General features: G+C 42.2%; 1 protein-coding gene across 1 annotated transcript in view; it reads right to left on the bottom strand.

Moving 5' to 3' along the window:
- Positions 1 to 23,167, bottom strand: part of LOC128744517 (discoidin domain-containing receptor tyrosine kinase B) — a 672,699-nt gene that overhangs the window by 105,197 nt on the left and 544,335 nt on the right. The window contains exons 7-9 of the mRNA XM_053841578.1: positions 21,620 to 21,759; positions 19,877 to 20,084; positions 10,007 to 10,141 (exon numbers count right to left, since the gene is read on the bottom strand). Of these exons, the coding sequence (XP_053697553.1) occupies positions 10,007 to 10,141; positions 19,877 to 20,084; positions 21,620 to 21,759 (483 nt within the window). The remainder of the gene's footprint in view (positions 1 to 10,006; positions 10,142 to 19,876; positions 20,085 to 21,619; positions 21,760 to 23,167) is intronic.

Genomic DNA, 23,167 nt, shown 5'->3' on the forward strand with positions numbered 1-23,167 from the left:
TTAATCAGTTTCTTAACATGAGAAGAGTTCGTTCCCCTGCAAAGGCAATCAATCATACATCTATCATAGAAGCTGTTGGACATTTGCTAGGAAGAAATTGCAATTTAACTACCACTCTCGTTTGAAGCCAGCAACCGCAAAGTAGCCCTCCAGGGAGAACCTCTGATGACCTGAAAGAACAGTGCACCATCATCTTGTGCTCGTGTGCCGTCCTTCGGTGGACAACGCCGGGCCAGTAAGTGCCCTGTCCTGTCGGACCCGCAGCAAGATCAAATATAATGCACTAATTTGCATTTATTATGCACATCATCAATTATTCAAATTATCACACACTTTGCACCGAGCAGTGATCAATAATATCTTCTCCATGACTCATCACGACGAGCAAGTGTGTATTGCTGCATTTACGTCCACCGTTACAAGTGGTACTGCAGGAAAGGACTAGCAACGTCAATAGCAACGAAACTGAATTAGCCTTTTACGGTCACTGGCGTGTCCGGGTGGTGGATATAGCAGTTTTCTGTTCTTCTAAACAAAGCTAGTTAAATAAGTTGATTGGGTTATTATTCCCCAGCATATGGCTTTATAAGAACTGAAGACTGTTTAAATATTTTTTATTCTTTGCTCCTTTTCAGGCTTTTCAGTCGGTACATACGAAAATCAGAACAGGTATTCTGCAAATAAAGTAACCCTTTCCAATGTTTGAATTTTGTAGTTGGGTCTATATTTCGGAACGTCGGAAAGAATTGAACTATTTGTTTTAATTTTTGTAACGGACTGGAAAGCATGAAAGGAAAGTTATTTTTGGTTCAGAGCTTCAAACGGCGACGGTCTTGTGTCTGAAATCTTAATGTTGTTGTTTTTTATGCTCAGTTACTTTATTGTTCGCGACTTTGCGAAAAATTCGTGGAGACCTTTTTCCTCATCCAATTGTAATGATAATTTTAATCGACAGAAAATAGAGCAAATTTTAACAGTTTCTGTTACGTCAACGCGTTCGTGTACCTAGAACAGACCTCTTTTGGTTCAGCGACGAGTGAACAAAGTTAATGACGATGGTTCGCTTTAAAAACATTGTCTATCTGTTGGATGTGCTGTAAATCTGTAACAGACTTCGGTTATATTAAGCTCACTAATGTCCATTGGTGTATCACCAAAGATCGTCGTGGTCAATTAGCCGTTTCTTGGAAAAGCGATTCTTATCTAAAGACGTGACAGCTGTTGTTTCGTCGAGTGGATCAAATGGATGAATATCTCTCTTTCTCCAATATCTATCTCATTTTGGAAAGAGAGGAAGTGTCTGATGCGAAAAATGATTAATGAACTGAATAATTTAGTGTACACCAAAAATATGTGGGGACAATGACAGGTGGGGTTCGCACCCACTTAATTTCGGTTGCTACCGGAGCTTTTTACTAACTAAACTACCGCCTATCTCATTAAATAATGCTTGCAGCTCAGGTCATTTAATTTATAAACAAGTTGCAAATTTGAACGTTATGAACACGTTCAAAACAAAAGTCGACAGGGAATTTGAAAACGGCATAAAAATCAATTGAACTTCGTACGAGATTCATATTAGTAACAGAGAAGTCTGAAACCTTCTCTTCTTCTTCTTCTTCTTCTTCTTCTTCTTCTTCTTCAGCAGCATAGAGCCGGGGTGGCTCGTGCTGTTTCAAGCACTCGTCTCCATTCAACTCGGACTTGGGCCACTCGTTGCCAATTTCCTAGCCGTCTCAGAAGTCGCAAAACGCTTTCGACCTGGTCGAGCCATCGTGCACGTTGGGCCCCCCTGTTCCGTGCCGGTGAGGTGGTTGAAGGGGACTATTTTCGTCGCACTGTCGTCCGGCATCCTTACGACGAGTCCGGCCCACCGTAGCCTGCTAACTTTCGCTAGATGTACGATGGGAGTCTCCCCAAGCAGTGCCTGTAGCTCGTGATTCATACGCCTCCGCCACTCTCCGCTTTCAGTTTGTACTCCGCCAAAATATCGACCGCAGCACTTTCCGCTCGAACACGGCAAGGGCGCGTATGTCCTTCGTAAGCAGCGTCACGGCTTCAAGTCCATAAAGAACTACCGGTCTAATAATGGTTTTGTACATTGTTAGCTTCCTGCGGCGGCGTATGCTTCATAATCGTAGCGTTTTACGAAGGGCAAAGTAGGCCCGATTTCCCGCTTGGATGCGCCACTGGATCTCCTTACTAGTGTTGTCGTCCGCGGTCACCAGCGATCCCAAATACACGAACTCCGCTACCATTTCTAGTTCGTCGCCGTCAACGGTTAGCGTTCGTGGGAGGCGCGCGTTTGTTTCCTTTGAGCCTCTTCCTTTCATGTATTTGGTCTTCGACGCATTTATTTTTGGCCCAATTCTCCTAGACTCCGCTTTCAGTCTGGCGTAGATTACCTCCGCCGTCGCAAAGTTCCTGGCAATGATATCGAAGTCATCTGCAAAGCCTAGAAGTTGGCTACTCTTGGTAAAAATCGTGCCTCTCGTTTCGATGCCCGCCCGTCGGATCACCCCCTCAAGAGTGATGTTGAACAGCATGCAGGATAGGCCGTCACCTTGTCTCAACCCTCGTCGCGTCTCGAAGGGACTCGAGAGTGTCCCAGAGATGCGTACGAAACACATCACTCGATCCAGTGTAGCTCTGATCAGTCGCGTCAGTGTGTCCGGAAAACCGTATTCGTGCATTATCTGCCATAGCTTGTCTCGATCGACTGTATCGAATGCTACTTTGAAATCAATAAAGATGTGATGCGTGGGCACGTTGTACTCCCGACATTTCTGCAAGATCTGTCGGATAGTAAAAATTTGGTCCGTAGTTGCGCGAGCCCCCATGAAACCCGCCTGATAATTCCCTACGAAACCTTGTGCTATCGGTGACAGCCGGCGTAACAGGATCTGGAAGAGTACCTTGTAGGCGGCGTTTACCAGCGTAATACCACGATAGTTGCAGCAGTCTAGCCGATCATCCTTTTTGTAGATAGGACAAACCACTCCTTCCATCCATTCCTCCGGTAGCTTTTCCACCTCCCAAATCCTCGAAATAACCCAATGTAGAGCCTTTGCTAGCGTTTCTCCGCCATGTTTATAAAGCTCTGCCGGTAGGCGGTCCTTCCCAGCGGCTTTATTGGTCTTCAGCAGCTCGATTTCTCGTTTGACTTCTTGGAGATCAGGTGCTAGGGCATTACTATCTTCCATGGGCGCTCCTAGGTTAATGTCCGTTCCGCCTCCTTCTGCAACTTCGTCATTGAGGTGTTCATCGAAGAACTGCTTCCACCTGTCGACCACCTCGCGCTCGTTTGTGATTAGAGTCCCTCCCTCGTCCCTACACATGTCAGGTTTCGGTGTGTAGCCCTTCCGAGTTTGGTTCACCTTCTCATAAAACTTGCGCGTGTCATTAGCTCGGAATCAGAGGTGGCATAAACCGCAGCGCAGACCAAAAGACACACATTCTTAAACAACACAACACTCGCCATGCGGTGTGTGTTCGCCCACAAATTCCCTTTAGTGTCTCTTTTGCTAAACACGCTCTTTCGTGCTTTACGCGCACCAACAAGAGGCAGTCACAAACGCAGAGTGATAAATTTGCTGCGTGCTTTACCACACCAAGAGCCGCACTCTGCGCGGCTGGATTGTACACCCTGCGCTGGGTCAGTTGAAGTGGTGTGATTGAAAAAAACATTTTTACTGTTGCGGTGCCTGATCCGTACTAACTTAACATAGACCATATTAGTTGTTCAGTGCAGCGTGTATTTTCACTTTTAAAAGGGCAGAAAATTTGTAAATACAAAACAATTTTTTTGCGCAATTCCGCACGGAGTGTGGCAAAGGGCAGCACCAAGTGCTGTTTGTCACTCACTGGGCGATTTTCACCGAGTGCTGTCGTTCGCTCCCACTCTGCTTTCGCTCGTACGCTGTGTGCATATTAGCTGTAGAGGTGTGTTGCCGAATCGCTCTGTGCGACAAGGCATAATATTGGAACATTGGGCGCATAGTGTGAGCGAATGACAGCCCTTCTCGGAATAGTTGCTCTAATTCTTCACGATCTCTGCCGTCCTTTTGGCGCTTTTTTCTCCTCAGGATCGTGGTCAACTGATTCCTAGCTCGTCGGTATTTGGCCAGGTTCTTTCTAGTGGCAATTCTTAGATAATTTTTCCAAGCATTTTTTTTCTCCTCCACCGCTTGTTGGCATTCCCCATCAAACCAATCATTTTGTGTACTCCGAGGTCCAATTCCTAGTTCCATGTTCCATTTGAAAGCCCTGTTCTTTTTCTTTACAGAACCGGGCAGTTTGTTAATTATTTCATGACAAATTTATGAAATATCACATGATGTAGATCTGAAGGTTTGCTCAAAATTCAACTTTTTTTGAAACTGTTAGGTCCCTTGGCGAACGAGGGGTCCACTATTTTGAAGTAGCAAAAGTGTAATTCTTATTTTTTAATCATTTTCAACCAATTAAGCGCAAAAGTTCCAATACAGATCGGACTCGATTATCCGGGTGAAATTTTTTTTGGAAATAGGGTTTTTGAAATGTATTTACCTTTAAAACGTGTTTAACATTATAAAAAAAAGATTTTTTTTTTCACCTGGCTAATCGAATCCGACCTATATTTGAAGACCTCGTGTCAACAGTGGCCCCATTTCAGCGAGAATTACTCAACTGTTTTATTCATACAGCCTATTGTTGTTGCTGTCAGCTGCATAGAGCCGAGGTGGATCATGCAGTTTCAAGCCGTCGCTTCCATGTAACGCGGTTTTGGGCGTTGCACGCTATTCCCCTCTGTATCTGGTGCCGGTGGTATTGTTGAAGAGAACCCTTTTCGGCGCACTGTTGCCCGGTATCTTCATGACGTATCCGGCCCATTGTAGCCTATCGACTTTTACCAAATATAGGATGGAAATCTCTTCAAGCAGTGCTGAAGCTCGTGATTCATACATCTCCGCCTCTCTTCGCTTTCAGTTTGTACTCCGTCGAATATCGTCCACAGTACCTTCCGCTTGAACATGACAAGAGCGCTTATGTTTTCTGTAAGCAGCGTCACAGTTTCACGTCTATAAAAAACTAATAAAGGAGGTTTTACACATTGTCGGGTTTGTACGGCGGCATATGCTTCTTGATCGTAACTTTTTTCGCTGGATCCCCTTACTAGCGCTGTTGTCCACGGTCGCCAGCGATCCCAAATATACGAACTCATCTACCACTTCTAGTTCGTCGCCGTCATCGGAGGAAGAGGCTCAAATCAGACAAATGTGCGCTCGCCACGGACGGTAACGTGGGGCGCGCACATTTGTCTCATTTGAGTATCTTCCTTTCATGTATTTGGTCTTCGACGAATTTATCTTTAGCCCAATACTCGTAGCTAAATGAAACGCTTTTAGTCTGGTGCATATTACCTCCACCCTCTCAAAGTTCCTAGAAGTGATATCAAAGTCATCTGCGAAGCCTTGGATTTGGATACCCTTGGTGAAAATCATGCCTCTCGTTTCGATGCCCACTCGTGAAATCGCTCCCTCAAGTACGATGTTGAATAGCATGCGGGATATACCGTCTGCTTGTCTCAACCCTCGCCGCATCTCGAAAAGGCTAGAGAGTGTCTCCGAGATGCGCACTAATCACATCACTCGATCCAGTGTACCTCAACCTGAAGATAGACCAGTGTACCTCAGTTACGTCAGTTTATCTGGAAAACTGTATTCGTGTATTATCTGTATCGGGTATCTGTATCATAACTGATCTGGACAGACTGTGTCGTATATACTTACCTACTATTTTGAAGGCAATAAAGATTGTTACCGGTTATTTTTAAATGAACTGGTACCAATGCCATGGCGTCAAAGTTTTGCTTTTTTGCAGTTTGTAAGTTTAGCTATTAAGTGTAGTTTGTAAGAAAAATTCGTAGATTACTTTTGTTCGTTAAACTGGCTCTTGTCAATTGTCTTTAGTTTGTTTGGTTCAAAGATTTTTTTTGTATTTTTGTTCAGCATAGAATAAGTATATACTAACCCTTCTAAAATCCCCCAACCGATAATTAGGCTACGAAAATTTTGCGGAAAAATGATCGATGTCAATGTTAGTGAAGTGAGAAGACACTGTCTGATTGACGACCTAGGACGCTAAAAGAGACCTTCGGCGTCCATCCCGGAACATCCAGACCTGGTGGTGGGGTTTAGCATGGATGCTCTAAAGGCTCCGTAAGAAATCACCTAAGTCAGGGACAGCCTCACTAATTAAATGGTAACATCCAGTTAAAACACCCTGTAACGGAAAAATCGCAACAAAATAGACGGCAAAAAGTCCGTATTAAAAAAATAATCCCACAACCACCCGATCATACAGCCAAAATTATACCACCCTCGATTGAACGAAAAAGTGGCATCCGGTGGTGATAACGGAGGGAGAGGAAGACAGGGACAACGGAGACAAGAGGAAAAGAGGGGAGTTTGTTCGGGCTGATCGTAGTGAGGAGGGATCGGCTCAGGACCAGGGCTTCGACCAATACTTTTTTTTCTACCGCTGTCACATCAACGTACATTCAAGTTCACACCGTCCGTTTAGTGGTGGAATACGAACGGTATGCATAACACAACTGGCAGTATGCTCAGTCAAAAGCCGATTGAACGCAGTAGAACGAATGCGTTCTATGCCTTTTTGACATTTTCGTTTCAATCAAGTTGCCTTTACCGTTTGGAGCAGCGAATGACTGCAAAACAGTCAAATGACTGGCAGTCACTCCGTTAACGAAAAGCAACCGCGCTATCGTATATTCAACCTTCTACAAAAAAAAACCACTACACGTGCATGGAAGAAGTCGGTCGGACTCCGTCCAATACTAACGAACATTTTCCTTGCGTCGGACCGACATCCGGGTGACAAACTATTACATTGAGCAGCGGATTTGGAGACAAAAAGAGAAACGAAAAAATACGTCATCTTTTGCTTCCAGTCAGTTTGCAGTTCAGATTCTTCATATGAACGCGCAAAGCGAGGCAAAACGGGAGTCCGACTGTTTGCTTTTGCAGAGAGGCCGCATGAATTGTAGGACGGCAGCAGCGCAAGCGGCAGATTGACTGGATTCAAAAAACAGTCAAATGATCGTTCAAAAAGCGGAGGTTGAATGCGGAAAGTGTACGCATTCACGGCAGTCACATTCAACTTGCGATCTCTTTTCAAGCCCTGCTCAGGACAGTTGTTAAGAAGTCGTTGTCCCGCTCGGATTGGAAAAAAGTTAACTCCCTGTCGGTAGTCTCGACGTGTCATCCAGGTACGTCTCCTCTCCGTCCGTTCGTCGTTCATCAATGGGCCCCAACATGTGACAATCAGCGCTGCATCGATGAGTCGGTAATAAAAGCTTGCATGCATGTAAAATCTTTTTCCTTTATATTTTAAAGAAAGCCAGAAGTATTCCATTCCTTTCCGTTCTATGACGCTTTCTGGTAGTTCCGCTTCGTTTCGGGTAAGTTTCGGGTTGTATGAGTCCTCCGAAGGTCGGTTGCCGACCCTGACATAAAATGAATTGAGCAAGCTGGGTTGAGTGTGAAAACCAAGACTCATAAGATGTGATGCGTGAGCAAGACATTTCTGTCAAGAACTGTCGGATGTTAAAAATTTGGTACGTAGCTGCGCAAGCCCCCATGAATGTTCCCTAGGAAACCCTGTGCTCTCGGTGACAGCCGGCGTAACAGGACCTGGAAGAGTATCTGGTAGGCGGTTTGTACTAGCGTTATGCAGTGGTAGATGCAGCATTCGTGAATTACCCTTTTGGTACAATGAAAAAAAAAAAAAAAAAAAAAAAAAAACAAAAACATTCCATCCATTACTCGTCTCTTTCTCTCAAATCTTTACAATAATCCAGGGTAGAACCGTTGTCAGCATTTCTCGGCCTTGTTTATAAAGCTCTGCTCGTTACTCTTGGTCTTTAGCTGTCCCATTTCTCGTTTGACTTCCAGGAGATCAGTTTCTGTGACATTACTATCTTCCATGGGTTGTGTTCCGATTCCTTCTGCAACTTTGTCATTGAGTGTGTAGCGTTTACGTGTTTGGTTCACTTTTTCTTAGAAGTTGTGCGTGTCATACTTGCGCTAGGAATAGTTGTTTTGAATGAGCGTTGCATGAATCTTTGGTTCCCTAGTGTCCACAGGCAGGTTTTGGATTCGCTTCGTCCGACAAGGATGTACTTCATAATAATCTGCTGTTATTCTTCTACTTCAGCAGCATAGAGTGGAATGGTTCGTGTCGTAAACAAAGTCGTCTCTATCACCTATCGGTTTTGGGCTACACGTCATTAGTTCGTTAAGCGTCTCCACACTCGCAAGTCAATTTTTATCTGGTCGAGCTATCGATCCCAGCACTGTGGGCCTCGCTAATTCTGGAGGCCTTCGGATTCAGAACAGATTTCACTGAACTGAAGTCCAGAATTCTCGCGACGTGGTTGGCCTGCAGAACCGGTGAGGAATACGGCAAATGCAAGTATATTTTCCGTGAACAAAAATTACCGTTTTAATTGTGTATATTATACGACTCGCACTGAAGGCTTTATTTCCAGCAGGCATGCATTGTTGAATCTCCTTATTCGTGTCGTTGTTGCCGGTGACAAGAGATCCCAAATATATGAGCTCGGCAGCCGCTTCATGTTTATCGCCGTCAATAGTTGTTCTCTATGGGAAATGAATGTTTTTAACGTAGAACTACGGAAACTCACTTCTTCGTCATATATTTCTCAGATTTGACCTCCTTGAGATGCTTCCGTAGCGCCTGCTTCAGAATAGCCCCGTATTTTTTGATGCGTCTTAGTTGCGGTGCGTTGTTGGTGTTCATGTTCTTTGATACGAAAGTGACCCCGTTGACTTCATATCACTCCAAGACATCCTTTGAATAGTGGCACGAAGCTAGATCCGACCAGAAGATCGTAGGCTCCTCGTGTTGCTTCAACAGAGGAAGCAAACGCTCCTGTAGACATTCCTTGAGGTAGATCTGCCCAATTACAGTCCCGGTAGTCACTAACGGCGCACTTCGCTCGCCATATGCGCAGATCGCTTGTCAAATCATATATTTCTTGGCAAACTTTGAAAGTTTCTGTTTCCTTACTTCCAAACTTGTGCTGGGCAGTGAAGACCAGTGGCCCCGGAAGCTGTCGGAAATCAGTCTTGACGTGAAACGCATCATCTATGATGAGACAATGAGGCTTCATCAGCATCTAAGTGTACGGTTTCCGGGCCCGCGACTTTCACAGTGTTGATTCAATGATCCTCCCTAATCTAATTTTCCGCCCTTTCTCCTTTACATCTTGTCTTGCCCTGGAAACACTAACAACACTTTTGTTTCATTGCTTTCGTCTACAATTTTTTTCGTCTCTTGGAAAGTCTATCGTTTTAGAAAATTATTCAAATGCCTGACCTAATTCGTAAGTCAACACAACAGCTGTGCCTAAAATGCCCAATTCCCCCAGTGATGGTGGAGTCTAAAATAAGGTCGCATGCTTAAAGGTTATAGATTCGTTTTCACCAGTCCGCTGTGGTTCAAAGGTTACACAATATCTGCGAATCACAGAGCTCGGGTGAGAAAAGTTGGGTTCGAATCCGGTTATATTTTTCCGTCTTAGTCTTATAGTATAGTCTTATAGTCTTATTTCGCCCTGGAGAAGTTCCTTCGTCGCTTGGTAAAACTTTCGTTATAAAAAAATATTATAAAACGTTGTTGACGACGTTCTACTTAGATTGTGAAGATGTGTTAGATTGTGAAGCTGGTAACTGGAGTTATGTATAATCAGTTTCATTTGTGAGAATTAAAAGTGTTACAATCAACAATGAAATAAAATTTTGATTTCTCTGCTTCAACTAAATGTGAAGATGTAAGGAAAGCCTTGTTCGTATTTTTTTCTTCAAGAAATTATAAGCCAAGTAATTAGAAAACAATTTTTACGCACAGTTAATAATACAAATTTGAACGAAAAGAAACTTTCGGAAACATTTCAGTCGGTAAACAAACACTGCATACTTACTTTGCGTTACATGATTCCGTTCACCCTTGCTGGTCGTTTGTACTTCGTCTCGCTGCAGTGGATATTCGATAGAATTTTCCTGTGAAATTGAATTTCCGCTCACTTCCTCGTCGGAGAAATTGCCAATTACGGTATCTGTTGTTGGGGAGAAACGAAAGAAAACGGATAAAAATATACAGTTTATTGGTACTCAGTACTCAGTATTCAGGAGTTGGTGAAGAAAAGTGGCGAATGTCTTCATGCGTCACTTTCTCCACCATTTTTCTGTTCGGATGCTGGCCATTGCTAATTGTACCATGGAAAGCGGAAAAGTGCACAAACATGTTTATAATTTCCTTCTTCGAGTTATGGCCACGGGAAAGTGAACTGTTTTGTGGTCCATAACTCACTGCCATTACTGCCGGTTTACGGTGGAAGTGCGAAAACGCGTTCCCTGACGCTCGACTGTGCGGTGGTCCGTTAATTATCCGAGCCATCGAAGCAGTCAACACTTCATCATACCGTCGGACCGGGTCGGGAAATGCTCCGGCTGCTGCTGTGTGTGTGGTTCTTTCCAACTTGGTTGTTTACTTGCTCGCACCAACCAGCCAGCCAGCGAGCGTTGAGAATGTTTATTTTTCATTATGAATAATTTTTCAACTCTACTTGTGCTTGGCACCGTGGGAGTTTTATGTCCTAAATTAATTTCAAAATTGGCCATTTTCGTGCATTTAATTAACAGGGAGAAACTGGTGTCAATGATTAAGTTTTTTTTTAAATCCCACTATGCAGTCGTAACCTGGTTGCTTACGGAAAACAAAACTCATCATCGTATCCTAGCAGCTAGTATGTACGGTTCTTGTTGCCATTTACGGGTTAGCACAAGTATTAATTGCCCCGCACAGTTAACCGAAATGCGGGAACACATGTGCCAATTTACCGAACGGAGTACCGAGTCGGAAAAAGAATGCTGCCTCTGATGTGACAGTTTGCCATATATTTTACAATGTTTAATTTATTTGCCGGCAGCACATTTAGCATGTTTGTAAATAGACAACACAGTTTCCTGGCGGATGATTTACGGTTCGTGTACGGGTGCTTCCCGGTGCGGTGGGGCAAGGAAGGGACAGGATTTCCTGCGTTTCAAGTCGTACGATGCTTCGCATTTAAGGAGCGTAAACTGATTTATTAAATTTAATGAGTTTCCTAACCAAGAGGGGTTCTCAGCTTGTATTTTTCCCTGGAAATCCAATTCTACGGGTGTAAAATTGGATAGTAAATGTAGAATGGCTTGAATGATTTCGTTGTGATTCAGACGGAACGTTGTTCATTGCAATATAAAATCATTGTCTCAATGCTTTCTTTAGGATTTCATAGTTAAAGGTGCACCAAGGGTATCGGTCGCATATTAAATAACAGAAGTTTTCCCTCATCAGCAGCAACAGCAACAGTCCGGTCCAATGGATATCGCGACTGATACCGGATCAAAATATATTTTAATAAGAAAATTACACCCACAAAGTAATGACGACTTACTTCTCGTTACGTACTATTGGCAGAGCAGCATATAAGTAGCTTATGGAATTGCAAATGACTGCAATGAAACCGCCACTGGTGCACCATGGTGGTGGTAGTTGGCAATGTCTGTGCCCCTTTTGTACGCTGAGAACGATGACGACGTCGACGACGAGGACAACGACGACAACAGACGAGCCAAACGGCTGGAGGAACTAAACGGTTCCCATTATGCAGAATGCGATTGTGGCCGAAAGAATAACTACGACGACGACGACGACGACCTCCGCTATGGGGGTGTAACCGACTGGAGCAAGAAAATAATCACAAAACGGTGGGAGCCCGGGGGCCAAAGTTCGTCGGCGTGTACCAGCAGTTTTGATGTCGGTATAAAATCGAGTGACGACGATAGGAAATAAAAATGCAACTTTCGATAGTACCTACCGCATCTGTTCTGTATATCGATAAAAAATAGATACTCAAGCGGAGCCAAGAGTGGTAATGAAGAGACACCCACTTCAGTGAAGCGCATTTAGCCACGACTCGACTCGACTCGAACGGGAAGGAAGAGCAGAAGGTGCCAGGGAAGGATTTTCGTGCGAGACACTAATGGCAAGATAAACAATGGCAAGCATCCAGTTTGTCGCTGTTGCTTGCCAAGCGAGCTTCAGAGACTCCTGGCTCCCGGCTCGGCTGGAGAGATCAAGTTCGCGTTCGTGGAGTAGCGAATCGATTTAGCCCGCAGTTGTTTGGATAAGAACCGGATGCCTGCTTGCATTTGTGCTGCTACCAGAGCTGCCGTGAAGACATTTCGTTCCGTAGAATTTAAATCGATCGGTACATAATGAAGAATGATGATTGTTGGGATAATGAACAATCTTTGAAAGTAAAGGTAAGAAATTTTAACACCTTTCAATGGAAAGGATAATATTTTTCGTTGTTCAATGAATATCTAGCCTCACATCGACCGAAGTGACCGACAACAATGTTATGAATATGGAACAAAAGTATAAGATGTCGACGTCCATTAACTCCACCATAGAAAATAACACCATTTGGTAATATTCCACTTGGCATAATTGTCATTTGGCATAACGGTTATTTGGCATAATTGATAATTTAGTCCGATTTTGTTGTTTATAGCTTGCTTTATACATGTGTTGCTCTTGTTAGCAAGCACTAAACAATAAAATTTGGATAAATTATGCCAAAAAGTCATTGTGCCAAATGAAGAAGAAGAGGATAACGAAGAAGAACCTCGAATTACCAACGAGCTAGCCAAGACCATGAAGAAACAGAAGCAATCCTGGAGAAACCGGATTTGTAAAAGACCCCGTTACAGAAATCCATTAACGAAGGTAGTTTTCCCGATACCTGAAAGCGCCAGAAATAGGCGCTGCTGCCGTAACTGGGAAAAAGTCCCAGTGATCCCTTAGTGTATAGGTCTGCATGCTTGATGGATGCGGTTGCAAAATGGTAGAAAGAGTAATCCTGATTCAGGGCTTCAACGCACAAAAGCCTCTATTAAGCTACATTACAGCTTCAAAGCAGCTATTAGCAAGCCCGAAGCTTGACTTAGATGTTTAAGAGCTAAAAAAAGGTTTTTATTTCTAATACTAAACCATAGTTCAGCCACAGGTTGAATAAATTCAGCTAAAAAACGTTTGATCAGCCTGGAATTGCTACTTGGGTAGCTGCTTTCAAAGCTGCAATGGAGCTTAATAGAGGATTTTGCGTGTTTCTAAATAACCAATTTGCGCAATGCTGTCAATTCTAGAACGGGAAATAGTTTTGCAATACTTTTTCAGTCGCCTAATCAACATCTTATCAACCGTTATGCAGCCAAAAAATAATCTATTTTTAAATTTAAAAAAGAACAGAACGCGTCATATTTATTTTGCTATGGCGTCGTATGCTATGTTTTAAATTTTGAATAACTTGAATTCGTATATGCAAGCTAATTAAAATTGCATGTCGTCATCTTTCGGGAATTGAACCGCCATCTTCTGATCCATAAGCACTCATCGTATGATCCGCCCCATCTGCATCTGCAGAACAGACAGTGAAAATATCTTTACACTTGAAGCAGTCGATAATGTCGATAACTGACATATATTTTTGCTGCCAGTCTAATCGCGAAACTCTATGATCTGACAGTATGTTTGCTGTAAACCGAATGAAAGCTTGGTATTAGTTTGTAAACCACTTTAACACCCTTAAGCAGCTTAAAAGTGGTTTGAAAGCTGTGAGCCTAATGAAAGCGTCTACTGGTTTATAAAGCAACTTTAACACCTTTAAGCAACCGTAAAACGGTTCTACGTTTATGGCTGTTTAGAAGCGGATTATTTAGCAGAAAAATCCGCTTCTAAGTTTGTTTATCAGCTTTGGAGGAAAGCTGGTTTGGAAAAACTTAAAGTAGCTTAAACATCGCTTGGTCAAACACCATTTGAGTGCTTACTTTATGCAGCTTGGATCGCCTTAAACCAACTCGTAAACAGCAATTGCTCTTGCTGTTTACGAGTTGGTTTAAGGCGATCCAGTGTACAAGATTTTTCAAAAACAGACACTGGTGAAGCCTGCATGTCATAGGCGAAATACGTATCTGTCACGAATAAATATAAATAGTAGAATTTAATTGGAAAGTTTTTAATTTCAGAAGATGGCGGTTCAATTCCCGAAAGATGACGACATGCATTTTTAATTAGCTTGCATATACGAATTCAAGTTATTCAAAATTTAAAATATAGCTTATGACGCCAAAGCAAAATAAATATGACGCGTTCCATTTTTGAAATTTAAAAGTAGATTATTTTTTGGCTGCATAAAGGTTGATGAGACGTAGAATAAGCGACTGAAAAAGTATTGCAAAACTATTTCTCGTTCTAAAAATAGAATTGACAGCATTGCGGAAATAAGTTATGTAAAAACACGTAAAATCCTCTATTAAGCTCTATTGCAGCTTTGAAAGCAGCTACCCAAGTAACAATTCCAGGCTGATCAAACGCTTTTATAGCTGAATTTATTCAACCTGTGGCTGAACTATGGTTTAGTATTAGAGATAAAAACCTTTTATCAGCTCTTAAACAGCTAAATTTGGTGATTTTATCAAGCTTCGGGCTTGCTAATAGCTGCTTTCGAAGCTGCAATGTAGCTTGATAGAGGCTTTTGCGCGTTTTTAAATAACCAATTTGCGCAAAGCTGGAAACAAGGCGCGGAGGTTATATAAAGGGCGATATAATCGCTTAACAAGTGTTTTTTCTGCCTCAAGCGAAATAGGTTGCAAAAGTTCTCTAATTTCGGCTGAATAAGTATTGTAGAATTCTTTACATAAATTTTATTCGCTGCATATTCAGCTATGGCTGAATATTAATGGCTGCTAAAATATTTTATCAGAACATAAATGTTTCGTGGGAGGGCTGTTTATTAAGATGACAAATCGTTTATTCAGCTAGTATAGCACAAAATATTAAGAATATTGACGGGTTGTGGAGAGGTTGAAGATGCGCCTAATCTGCTTGTGACACGATTATGTGAAGCAGCTGACTTATAGCGCATTCGTCGGTTGCTTAATCATTTATAGAATACAGAGGCCTTCAGCGTCTACCATTTGTATTCAGAGTTAAATCAGCTGTGACCAAATCAGTCACCACTGCGCATTTAGACACCACTGCGCATTTAGATTCACACCGTCCGTTTAGTGGTGGAACGAACTCGTTGCACAATACAATCAGCAGTTCACGTAGTCATACCTCCGATTGTACAACAGAACGAATGCGTTCTGAACTTTTCTTAACATTTTCGTTTCGATCAAGCTTTCATTACCGTTTTGAGCAGCGAATGACTGCAAAACAGTCAATTGACTGGCAGTCACCACACTAGCTAAAAGAAACCACCCTATCGTATGATTAAATACTACAGAAAAAAACACCACTACATATGCATGGAAGAAGTCGGACACAAACGAACATTTTACTTGCGTCGGGCCGTCACCGGGCGACAAACTTTTACTGTGGCGGCTACCCACAGTAGGATACAACTTTGTTAATATTTGACGGATTGGCATGAAATTTTCTGTGTGCATACATAAATACACTCAAGTCGCTTTTTACGCGCAGGATACGTCCCGCGTAAATCAAAACCGCGTAAATTCCAAAAACCGCGTAAAAAAAACCAAAATTTCGCGTTAAAAAAACTTTGTGGATTTCAACACTACGCGAAAAAATAGACGTTTTGAGCACATCCGCGTAAATTCCGAAAACCGCGTAAAAAACCGCGTGAATTCCGAAAACCGCGTAAAAATAGTCGCGTAAAAAAACCGCGTATAAAAAACCGCGTAAAAAGCGACTTCAGTGTATATGTAAATTAAGATCATGATAAAACCAGAAATTCGATAGTTCGAAAATTCTAACTGTATATAACCACTTGTGAGTTAGCTCACAACAGACAGAGCGCGTAGACCTACATAGTTTATTATTCGTCCAAAACTAAAGGCTAAGCGCTCGTGCTAGTTACTCAATTAACATTGTTCTACTAGAAGATCAGTATAGTGTTCAGTGCGAAACCCGCTCTAAAGTTGATCCTGTTGAAACACAGCGATCCTTAGAGAAATACGAGAAGCTCCGGAGTAGATGGGGCTTGACGAAAAAGGGAGAGATGCTTTTCAAGCTGCAAAAGGATCCATCGGTTAGGAGTGCAGCCTTCAATGAGCTTGTTGCCAACACGTTGAGGACTGAAGTGAACGTGAAAGTGCTCTCCCACGAAACCACGATCGAGTCCAGTGATCTGGACGAGAACACAACAGAGCAGGAGCTGGGAACTGCACTGAAGGCACGACAGTGCAAATTGGGTGACAAACCGATAGTAATCCGGCTGAGGAAGGCCTATGGCGGAACACAGACGGCAGCGATTCGCCTTTCACAGGTAGCAGCACCCAAGCAACTACCCTAGTAGTACAGTTGTTACAAACTAGTTGTGGTAACCGATTAATGACTAATTTCAGTCATAAATAGGTTGCGGCAACCAGAAATGGAAAAGTGTGCTACTAGGGTAGCAGGGCAAACTCAAGGTTGGCTGGTCAGCGTGCGCACTAAAAGTGTGTGGGCTTCGGGCACCAGGTGCGAAACTGCAAAGTTCCGGATATGTAGAAACCGTACCGGTAATGCGGCGAGAACGATTATTTTGCAAGAAATGGGAAATAAATATACGACAGGAGGCTTCCAATGTCCAGCGTCCAGTTCAATCTCAATACTTGCGATACAGTACTACAACTGTTGTGGCAGTCGATAGCGGAATCAAGTGATGTCGCTATAATAACAGTACCGAGCCGTAGCGAGTACCACCCGGTAACGGTAGCTGTGCAGTTGATTGAGCAGCAATGGCTGCAATACAGGTTATGGGCAAGTTCCCTATCGAAGAAGTGGTTTAGAACTCGTACGAAGGATTCGTGATTGTCAAAATCAGCGGGATATTCGTGCGGGAAATTCGTGCAGTTGTTACGCGCCCCCTAGGTGGATCATAGTGCAGTTCCACTAGATGCTGGATGCGCTGACCGAGAAGCTTATCGGGCGTAGGCCAACCATCATTGGAGTCTTCAACGCTTGTCCTGTGGAGTGGAGTAGCTGACATGCTAAGGCCAGAGGGTAGTTTTTTGAAAGCCTTAACTAAGCTGGAAGTCGTGCTCTTTAACGAAGGTACCGTTAGTACGTTTCATAAGGACAGTCGCGAATCTATCATCGGCGTCACCTTCGACAGTCCATCGCTGATGCCGAACATGATGAATTGAGGGGTCTGTGAAGGGTACACCCACAGAAATCACCAGGTGAATAAATATAGCATCGAGTGGAAGACGACCGTCTTTGACAAAGACTTGTTCGTTGAAGCGCTACGGACGAACAGAGGAAGATTGATCCTAACTCGTGTGTATAGTTGAGGAACAACGCCGAGAACATTGGAGCCGAGAAACGCCCGGTTTCCAGTTTATTGGTGAAATGAGACATTTTGCAACCTTCATGCTAGTTGTCTCAGAATCGGAAGACGCATCTAGACGGGCAGAAATGCAGCGAACCGTGAAGAACGTAGTGTTTAGAGTGTTCAAATTGGCGAAGGCAGCATTGAAACAGAGGATAAAGTGGACCTTACACAACTGATATAACAAGCAGTTCCGAGAAGTTGAAACCAACCCTTGGGGCGTTGCGAACCGTGTCGTGATGGTGGAAGTTAAAGGTTCTGAGATAGCCAGAGAGATGTGTCCGAATAGGCTAAAGGCTATTGTGGAGGGACTTTTCCCGACGCACGAGCCTACGATGCGGTCACTAGCACCGTACAATGTAGAAGAGAGAATGAACGTTCATGGTTTGCAAGTTTCTAATGGTAAACTAGTGGCCCGGTCACCCGGGTCCGGATGGAGTTTCTAACGTAACCCTGAAGGCTGCAATACAAGCGTTCTCGGTCATGTTCAGGACAGTGCTGCAAAAATGCTTAGAAGATGGTAACCTCCCGGATCAATGAAAATCCAGAAGCTAGTGCTTTTGCCGAAACCAGGAAAGCCTGCGGTGAATCCGGCGTCATATAGGCTGATATGTCTGCTGGATACATGCGAAAAAATCCTTGAAAGGTTTGTCCTGAATAGACTAATGAGGTACACGGAAGGTGAACACGGTCTGTTGGACATGCAGTTCGGATTCTGAAAAAGGAAGTTCATAGTAGATGGTGTTCGAAAGGTAATCGAGCGAGCTTCTAGAACTGGGTGCTTATTTACTAGACCACCAAGGGGCGTAAGGGGCGGAGTTTCGCAAGGCTCCATCCTTGGCTCGAGTAAAGCTACAAATTGTCCATCATAAAATGAAGCTTCTGCTGGTCAGTAGCTGAAGAGTAATACAGCGGGCTGTTATCACCGTTGGAGAGCACGTCATTACTTCAACACAGAATCACAGACAATCGGCAGAATTTCAACAGCCACGTCGACTACGCTTGTGAGAAGGTGGCAAAGGCCATCAAAACGGTAATCAGAATTATGCCGAATAGTTACGGGCCTAGTAGTAGCAAGCAGCGGCTACTTGTTAGCATACCATCGCCGATACTGTGGTATGAAGGTTCCGTCTGGATTGCGGCACTACGATCCAAGCGGAACGATTTCTCCCTTACTAGCTTTCAAACTCTTGGAAGATGAATTTGGAAGCTACCCAGCTAGCATTTTCATATGTATAAAAAAGATAAAAATTAGCATTACGTGCAGATATACATGCTAATAAATCGTATTTGATGCGCAAAATTGGCATATCCGTACTATTTTGGAGGCGATATACGTGATTACGAATAATTTTGAGCGTTACGACTATATAAGTATTTATATACGATAATATCCGATTAAGCGCGAGTCGCTCCGTACTATTATACGGTTTTGGGCTGAAAATCGTATGTATGTCAGTTATTATCGTTGTATACGATAGAAAATCATCTTGGTCCCACTTTATCCAGCTTTAGTTGCGATTTTGAATTTGATAGGAGATATTTACGATAATTTTCGTACATGGATATAAGAGTTGGTGCTAGTAAGGGACGAATCGTTGGTAAAGTGGCAGCAAGACTGGGACACGGGCGGAACGATTTCTTGTTATAAAGGGTTCTCTATTTGTGGAATGTATTAATGCTTTATAATGGGATTTAAGAATATCTTTTTAAAGAAATCGTTACTTCAATCATGATTTCTTACACAAAACTCAAATGATCACTTCTTTTTGTCTTTTTTTGGTTTTGGACCTCTGTGCAACGATTATGCTTCGGGTTTATTATACATGACGTTTGTATGTTTAGCATATTCTGCCAAACTCTCAATAGCTCATAATAACATTCACCATATTTAAATGTTAGTCAATCGTTTTGTTGGTTGTCTGAACTTTTTGAGAACATATTTTCACGCAACAATACTCATACCACTGACGAACTGACATGACAAATAGAAGAAAATCGTCCTGCACATTTTACTTGCAGACTAGTACTTTCCTTTACGCATGTTGCAGAGTAACTTATATTTGTAGGGTTTTATTTATATTATAGGTTTTGTACATTTGTACATTTGTTCGATTTTATACTGACAACTCGAAGCAACATTCGAGCGCTGCGGTGTAATCATGTTGCGAAACATTCTTTTTTGAAAAACAAGTGATTTTTTATTGGACGATGGAATTAACGCGAATGTTACGTCTGTTTGTCTGTGCTCATACGTTTCTTATTTAGAAATATTAGCAATTGTTTGATTCTACAGTTACCGTTTGACATTACATTACAAAATTTATCGAAAACCCAACGCCAACAGAGTAAAACAGAGCCACAGCTGAAAGGTTAGCCAGCATCCCGGTATATTGCATGGATACTTACTTGAAATGAACGATATTTCGCTGAGCATAATCCACCGCATGGCGAAGTAGAGGTGAATCTGGATGAACCGTCCGATGCGGTGATGCAACTTGATCGTGACATCACGAGCGCCCTCCATTATCGTATCCGGCATGTAAGAGAAGTGCACCGGTTCACCGCTGAAGTGCTGACCGCCGATGCTGAAGAAAACTTTCGCATGGAGGAATACCTACAATTGGGTGCGACAGAATTAGCACGAAGGTTGCACCATGGGAAGGAAGGGGAAAGAGAGGAGAAAGAGAAAGATGAGTATAGCTTGATTACAGTGTGCTTCATTTCGGTCGGAAGATGCCCGGAGTTTGCTCGAGTGCAGTGAAATATAAGATTTATTACTAATAAAAACTCAAATGGTTTGCTTGCTTTCCAGTGATTAGTTCGCAGAACTGGAAACGGATCCTTGTTTGATCTGCTGGGGGGAAAGAAGGGTGATGAAGTGAAACTAAACTTTTCCGAGCACCGTTGCTGATGGTGTTAGCGCTGCGGGGTAGAAATTAACTGTTGCCAATAAAGTGGTCCGCCGAGAATCAAGTCCTGAGTGTTAACCTGTTCCGAACAATTTCATTATGTTTTAGTGGCAAATATTTGCTCATTTAATCAACTTGTGAATCAAAAATTTCAATGTCAATATGGTTCGAAAATATTAACGTAATTGAGAATCGCCTATTGAGAATAGTTAGTTTTTGTCAAGGGCAATGTTAGATAAGTCAACCAGGCAGGAGGTCAACCGATCGATTGGAGATTATCGTTTTAATGGAGAAACTTATTAATTATGAGAAAGTAAATGAAACAAAACATAAACGTATCTTAGCTATCTAAGAAGCTTATGATTTAGCGGTGACGGAACGAACGTCACCGTAGAGGATTAGTCGGTGCAAGTCGTTGCAGCGGGCCGTGAAAGATAAGGTAGGTTTTTTTTGCTTTTACGTGGTCTTTGCGGTGCTGCGATGGAACTGGAGAAATCAGGTTGTAACAGCGATGCGGAAAATTAGCACTAGGAAGAAAAACGTTTCAGATAGAGAATGTCGTCTTATTATATCTTGGAGTGCTTTTACGCTGTGTGTAATTTGTTGGGAATGGAAAACGGAAGGAAGGAGAAAAACTTCTTGGGTTTATTGAGTGAGACTCCCTAGGGGAGTTAGCTAACTATGGTTTCGGTTTTATGCGATATCTGTTCGGTTCATATTCTAGTATATTTTCTCAATTACATCATATTAAACGAAAGGATTTCATTTAAAAAAGTAACAGTTCAATGAAAAGTTGGGGTTTTCACATTTCATATAATGCTCACGTAAAATAACTCATTACGCGATAATCTGGTAAATGTATAATGTGTATCATTTACTCTATTGGAACGAAATAATATGAAACATTTTCCTTCATGTATTTCTGATCAATAAGCTCGTATGGCTACATCACAATTTCTATTGCGTTAAAGTTTTCAAATACTTTTTCTCGCGAGAAAGGCATTTACTTCATTCACTGTTTTAATCACGGTTGATGGTCTCCTTTGCATAGAAGCCGTGTGTTTTCCTCATCTCTCCGATAATCACTGCTGTTTATACTTTGAACTTTTTCCGTGTCTTCCTTCATACAGGCAGGCATACATTCCCCTTTCGGAAGGAGTTGGAGCGGAACAAGTACTGCTCGACGCATTTGCCCTGGCATGCATGCATATAGGCGACTAAGAACGAAAAAAAAGCTTACCTGTACGTCCTTGCTGAACATGTTGTTGGTGTGCAGCACCATGGCGCTAAAGTTCCGCACCGTGTCGAACTCAAACACCATCTCAACCGGCTTTCCGGCCCAGCCGAGTGAATCATTGCGCCAGCCGACCCAGTCGTAACCTAGTTTGTAGTCGAGTAGAAAAAAAAGCAAGAACGACAAGGAAAATTAAAATTAATGCTTTTGCAACATGTGATAGTCGTCGGGGTTGCCTCGTGGAAGAGCTGCTCCAGTTTTACGCCTTAGAGAAGAATTAGGGACATTACGGCAGTGGCACCCGGGCTGCCACAGGAATTTGTTTCCACTGTCTAGTGTGTATCTGATAGCTCGGGTTATTCGGAACCGGCTTTTTGGCTGCTTGGTTGAAAATAAATAGTAGTGCACAAAATCTACTACTTTCAGTAGAGAAGCAAGTGGTTGTTCTTTGCATATGCCATTTTCAACGACCCCAAACATAATATTTAGCATATGAAATTTTGTAGGAAACACGTGTCAAACATATAGCCAATTAAATGTAAAAGCAGTTTGTTCGAACTGCATTAGTGTCTCAGGCTCTAAGAGTGTTTAACTAAATTGATTATAATTTATTTTTGATGACAAAAGCCTTTTGTCTACCTTTTTTCACGTAAGATACTGTCACTTTCTGTATTCACTGAAGTTTTCCGAAGCAATTTTATCTCAAATGTTTCTAATCGAAAAAATTACTTTTTGTACACCAAAAACTCACTGAGAATATTTTATTGTTTTTAACTAATATTTCATTAATTTTATATAGCTCTGGCTTTCACAAGCCCCTACTAGCACCTCCTCACAGATCTAAATCAAACGATGACAATCGATGGCCATACTTGGTACTGCTTCATGTACCGTGAATTCGGGTGAAATTGATCACTTTTTCGAGTATTTTTTAAATATCTTTGAATAGAAACATATTTAAGAAGATGATTGAATTTTAAAATAAGTACTGTAGTGCTGGATACATAACAGTATCATGTACATCGTATATAAATAGTTTTATTTTAGATAAAACTTAATGTAATCGTGAAATTGAAAAATCACAAATAACGGGTGAAATTGATCACGTAGAAATCAAGACGATATTGGTATCAAACCATATCCTCTGACAGCAATAAGCTAGCGTGCAGTATAAAATCTGGCGGAATCGAGATAGGCAACATGACATCCTGCATGTAGGCAACAATGTCGCGTATAGCAACTAGCATAAAAATCAGACAGACAGCTCTACATTGGCATGGATGATGCGGCTGCTAAATAAATATAAACGATAAAAAAGATATTAAGCAAATTTTAGCACCGTAATCGCGATTTTTTGTTTAAACATAGCTGTATATATGTGTAAATGTACGATTTACGTTTACAATCTTACCTTATCTAATGAAACAAATAATTTAATTCCTCATATACGGGAACGTGACTGTCTCTTTGAATGTGTAGATGCATTTCGCTATGTAAGCACAAACCGATCTCTTGCACTCTCATGCAACTGCCATATGGATCGTTTGTAAAATT

This window comes from Sabethes cyaneus, chromosome 3 (genome assembly GCF_943734655.1).
Source record: "Sabethes cyaneus chromosome 3, idSabCyanKW18_F2, whole genome shotgun sequence".
In the NCBI taxonomy this organism is placed as follows: Eukaryota; Metazoa; Arthropoda; class Insecta; order Diptera; family Culicidae; genus Sabethes; species Sabethes cyaneus.